Source organism: Astatotilapia calliptera, chromosome 6 (genome assembly GCF_964374335.1).
Source record: "Astatotilapia calliptera chromosome 6, fAstCal68.1, whole genome shotgun sequence".
Classification (NCBI taxonomy): domain Eukaryota; kingdom Metazoa; phylum Chordata; class Actinopteri; order Cichliformes; family Cichlidae; genus Astatotilapia; species Astatotilapia calliptera.
This window is the reverse complement of record NC_137427.1, coordinates 9,591,489-9,597,124: the sequence shown is the minus strand read 5'-3', so window position 1 is coordinate 9,597,124 and position 5,636 is coordinate 9,591,489. Positions and strand designations below refer to the sequence as shown.

General features: G+C 40.8%; 1 protein-coding gene across 1 annotated transcript; it reads left to right on the top strand.

Moving 5' to 3' along the window:
• On the top strand, positions 1-3,172 carry LOC113023763 (keratin, type I cytoskeletal 19-like). Its single transcript, XM_026170111.2, has 7 exons — positions 1-517; positions 933-1,015; positions 1,130-1,286; positions 1,422-1,583; positions 1,740-1,865; positions 2,469-2,699; positions 2,887-3,172. The coding sequence occupies exons 1-6, from the start codon at positions 95-97 to the stop codon at positions 2,691-2,693; spliced, it is 1,176 nt and encodes a 391-aa protein (XP_026025896.2). The 5' UTR covers positions 1-94; the 3' UTR covers positions 2,694-2,699; positions 2,887-3,172.
• Positions 3,173-5,636: the final 2,464 nt, after the last annotated feature.

Here is a 5,636-nt window from a genome sequence, read left to right as displayed (position 1 = left end):
CTCTCTCTATCAAACCCCAGAGTCCTGCCGCAGTCTACAGCTGTGTAACGGTTCTTTCTTTTTAGCGTCCTCTCTTGACCAGCAGACAGCCATCATGTCTATCATCAGACAAACCCGCACTTTCACATCAAGTGCTGCTCCCCAGAAGGCCCATAGTGTGTCTGGGTTCAGCCTCAGATCAACACCTCGCATCTCTGCTTCCAGTGCACGTTTTGTGTCCTCATCAGGAGGCATGGGGATGGGTGGCGGCATGGGGATGGGTGGCGGCCTGGGCATGGGTGGCGGTGGCTTTGACCTGTCAGGCGCCCTGGACCAGGGAACAGTGCGCCTGAACGAGAAGGCCACCATGCAGAACCTGAATGATCGTCTGGCCTCCTACCTGGAGAAGGTCCGCTCTCTGGAGGCAGCCAATGCCAAGCTGGAGAAACAGATCAGAGAGTACTATGAGAAGAAGGGACCAGCAGCTGAGAAGGACTACAGCAAGTACTGGGACATCATCAACGGCCTGAGGGACAAGGTATGTGTGTACCAGCTTAACTGCTTAAATACCAGAAAATTCAAATATCTGTTGTGCTGTAAATGGTTAACAAGGAAGCATTTCAAAAATCAACATACATGATAGGCATAATGACAGACTGCATAATCTATTGTGCTACTGAATACTTGGTGTTTTAGTGGACAGTTAACAAATATGTATTAATTCCAAAATCTCAAATTAAGCAAGGAAAACTGACACATTTTGAGTGACACTGTGCGTGATCATTTAGTATAGCTGCAACACTTCAGACGGTGTTGCAGCACAGAGGAACTGCATGTTAACAGTTAACATAAGTATGCAAAGCTAGCAACAGATCAAAATCAAAACCAGCCTAAGCTAACTAATGTATAGTGATGTAACCAAAACTAACTCACAATGTTGTTCTTCTCTTAAGATCCATGCCGCCACAATGGAAAATGCCAACATCCTGCTCCAGATTGATAACTCCAAACTGGCTGCTGATGACTTCAAGACCAAGTAAGCAAGAACTGTTATAATTTTGTGGACTGACTGTCCTTGTAAGATTAAACACAATGGCTTAAAGTAGCTGTTGTCTCATATCAGTGTTCTCTACTTTTAAAAAATGATTAGATTCGAGCATGAGCTGATGATGCGCCAATCAGTTGAGGCTGACATTGCCAACCTCCGCCGCCTGCTCGACCAGACCACCCTGACAAAGGCTGACCTGGAGATGCAGATCGAAGGCCTGCAAGATGAGCTGGCCTACCTGAAGAAAAATCATGCAGAGGTGATTTATAGATATCTTGAATTTACAAGCCATCAGTTATATACACACTGCTAGATGAATCATCTATTCTATAGAGCTGAATAAACTGAAACAATCAAACAGATCTAAATCCCTCTTTTTTCTCTGTTTGTTCAGGAGCTGGCAGCACTGCGTTCTCAGCTTACAGGCAATGTCAACGTAGAGGTAGATGCCGCACCTCAGCAAGACCTGAACAAAGTTCTGGAGGAGATCCGTGCACAGTATGAAGCAATTACCGATAAACATCGTCGCGATCAGGAATCCTGGTTTAATGACAAGGTAAAAAGATTTTCACATAAACAAAGTCATTATATCCCACACATTGCAAATGACTAGGTTTAGGCCTGCAGCAGTCTATCCTGTAATTAAATACAATCTCTGAAGCCAAGATGAGTAACTACTATCATCTAACTTTGTCTTTATTTCCTGCTTTAGTCGGCAACCCTGACAAAAGAGATAACCATCCACACAGAGACAATCCAGACGTCCAAGACAGAGATCAGTGACCTACGGCGCACACTGCAGGGCTTGGAGATTGAGCTGCAGTCTCAGCTTAGTATGGTAAGAAAAACATGAAACCCCAAACCATCTATTCACATCTCACTGATATTGCCTTATATGATCAAAATCCCCACATTGCTGTCTTGTGTAAAAGAAATGAAGAAAGGGACGATGACAGAGGGTGTGGAGCAGAGGGGAGGGCAGGAAAGGAAGGGTTTTTTTGCAAGAATGAAGAAGGAGAGAGAGCGAGTGAGCGAGATAAGAATGATTGGAGCAGTGAAGGAAGGAGGGAGGGCCTCATGGTCAGGAAAACATTTCACAGACATCTGTCCAGATTCTGGGAGACATAAAAGAGTTTAAAGAAAGCTGAAGGAATGCTGAACTGGATGGCTCAGAAGCTGTACTCCCACAGATTATCTGTGCTCAGCTGGAGTTAGTCACTGAACACTCCCTGCAACAAACACACTCAGGGAGAAAAAGACACATGCACTTAAATGCATTTGCCTTTTATACTTTCATAAAGAGAGATAAAGCAGTATAGAAAAACATATATACCTAAGAACAAATATACCTAACACACTGAATTGTTTGCACGTACAGATAACATGATTTAGGCATCACTACTTGTGTGCCCTAATTCTGCTTTTCCTCCCACTTTAACAGAAAGGGGCTTTGGAGAACACGTTAGCAGAGACAGAGGCTCGATACAGCGCCATGCTCGCCGGCTTCCAGAACCAAATCAACATGCTTGAAACAGAGCTAGCCAACGTTCGTGCCAGCATTGAGCAACAGGGCCAGGACTACAAGATGCTTCTGGATATCAAGTCAAGGCTGGAGCAGGAAATTGCAACCTACAGGAGCCTGTTGGAATCAGAAGAGTCCAGATAGACACAGGTGAATGTGCTTTTGAGACTCCTTACGTGAAAATGCACTCATTTCTTGCACTGTACTTCTTTTCTCACTGTTAGACCAATTAGTACAGGTAAGTAATGTCTTATTTAACAAATACCACGAAGACTTGATGGGTTCCTGTAATAAAAGCTAGAAGCACAGCATAAAATTTTTTTTCTTCTTTTAACAGGGGGCTGAAGTACCACAGTCACAACCACCACTGTGTGCACTTCCAGCTAGGAGCTCCAGCTGGCAGGACAAGCTGTTCTTAGACACACGCACACTCACACACACACACATACTCCCACAAATAAAAGATTTTAAATGAGAGGAAACTGTACTGAAAAATGTTGAAAAAAAAAAACTGTTTAAGAGTTCACGATCCAAGTTTGCAAATCAGAAGATGAAATTCCTGATGTACTGTGTGTGTTTGTGTGTGTGGTGTCTCTGAAAAATAAATCTGCCAGTGAATATAAGAGTTGTGTTGTTTTTGTCACTTTACTGATCTTTCAGAACATACTCAGGGTATACATTTTTCCCCCTCCATAACATTGCTCTGTTTATGCAGTTGCAATGGCAACCGATAACTTCTGGGAGGTGGGATATGGGCTTGTGGAAATCTGTGTTACGTAACAGCACTGCTTTCAGGAAAGGGTGAACAATGGTTAACAGCTCAGTGTGGAAAGCACTGGGACTTAGAGGAGAAGCCGGGCAGAAATCTATGGCAAACTTGATGTTAGAAAAATTCAAACATGACAAGAAACTCAAATGAAGCAAATGATCCCAAGTCTTACTCAGAGAAAGACACACCCAGATGGTTGACTAATCCTTGCCCCATGTGGGTTTTCAAAAGTTTTTATATGAAGTCTGTGTAACTACTGTCACCTGGAAACAAGAACACACACCGGCCAGGACAGAAACACAGAGTGGAAATACAAACAGCCTTTAACTGAACAAAGAGAGTCATTGTGCAAACACTGTGCTATCAGTACTGAACTCTGCCCCCTTTTATGAAGTCTGAGGGAAGCCAAATGACCAGTGTGGGCTGTCATGATGAAAAACTGTTAAGGGTGGGGTTGCTGCTAGCTTATTGTATGTTTCGTGTGAAAGAAAGAAAGAGAGACAAGATTTCTGCCTATTTGTGTGTGTGTGTGTTAAGTCACAGCCTCTCAAATTAGAGCGAATTCTCAAGTGATGGTGTAATGCTTGTTGGCAAGAAGAGAAGTGGATTAAATTGCAACTTCTACCCCTCTCTAAGGAGATTCTCTCACCCATATTTGGACCCATTTTTGTTGCACATCAGAGTCTGTCCACACTGGTATAAAGATAAAAATTCACAGCAGAGGTCATAAAAACACGTTGAACCAACTCCAGACTATTTTACTCAGATTATTGCTAACCCACTGGACCCATCTTTAGAAAACTCTGGAAAGCAACTGACTGACAATTTGTAATGTATGTTTTTTTCAGTGATTAAAATGTGCTATGATGTTTTTCTTTTTTCATCAAGCAACTTTTATATTTGTAGTGCATTATCAAAAATCTGTGTCATAGGGTCCAGCAGCAGTTCTGAAGAGTCTCAGACTTAGACAATAGAAAGTTTCCTAACATGCACATGTTCTAATAATAATCCAAAGGGTCTAATCTCATACCATTACATTACAAATGTTACCTTAGGGCAGGTCATCCTTTGCATCTATTACTGCTTAAAATGACTGCTTTCAAGCACATCAGCAGTAGCTGATGTGCTTGAAAACGTTTGTGAAGATTGAAATGCATTAAAAAGATTAATCTGGGTCTGAAATTTGAAGCCCCCACTTAAGTGCTTTGAACCTGCATTTTTTCTATTGACTGGAAAAAGGGGAACTCCTCTGGTTGCAAAATAAAGTCACTGGAGTTTGTGAAATAATGACCCTATTGCTCATTTGATCTTTAAACTCTGTAAAAACTTTCCTGAAGGATTTATGGTCTCTATTGATTCTTCACTGCTTATCCAGTTCAAGACTGATGGAGCCTATCCCAGCAGTCCCAGAGGTGGAGTAGAGCACCAGTCTATCCCCAGTCCAGGGCAGGTAGACAATCATTTGCACTTACAGCCAATTTAGAATCACAAATTAACCTAACAGACATGTTTTTGGACTATGGGAGAAAGGTCAAGTGTCCAGAACTAACCTATGCACACTGAAAAAAATATGTTGTTGGATTTACTTAATTCAATGGTGGACATTTGTTGCACACAGATGTTTTGCTTTGGCAGCAACTTAAACAATTGAGTTAAATTAACACAATTTATTCATGTTCAATAAACTTGTGCAATTTGTGTTGATAAAATGTGACTTAAACATGTTTTGATGAAGTAATTTGAGCTCTTGGAATATTTTAATCCTTCACAATTTTCTCACGTTATCCCAACACGATTCAATAACTTTTACCCAATACTACTTGGTCACTTAAATACTACATGTTATCTTCAAATTACATTTTGCTATTATATTCTAGTATCAAATACACAATTTTCAAATGGAGGCCTTATAACAGATTGTATTGTTCTCTTCCAAGATGGTTGCTGGCATCCACCAGTAACCTTTCAAAACAAAATGTCTAATTTCACTGCATTGACAGTAGGTAAAGAATTAAACTGACATTACTCCTCTACTGAATCTATATAAATCAACAGTTAAATAATGTCAGTTCTTCCGTGTTCTCTGGAATCAATCACAGCAAAGAAATTGGACTGTTTCTTTTGAAAAATGTTGGGAAAGAACAATACAAAACATTCTATTTAAGGCCTCTGACGTCAAGATTCAGTTAAACAACAATTATGACTAAACAATTTGAGGTAATGTTAGTTTCCATTAACATTAAATTAGGTTACTGAATTGGCAAACACCTTCCTATTAACACTACCCATTTTACCCCAATAACTAAAGAAATTAGCAC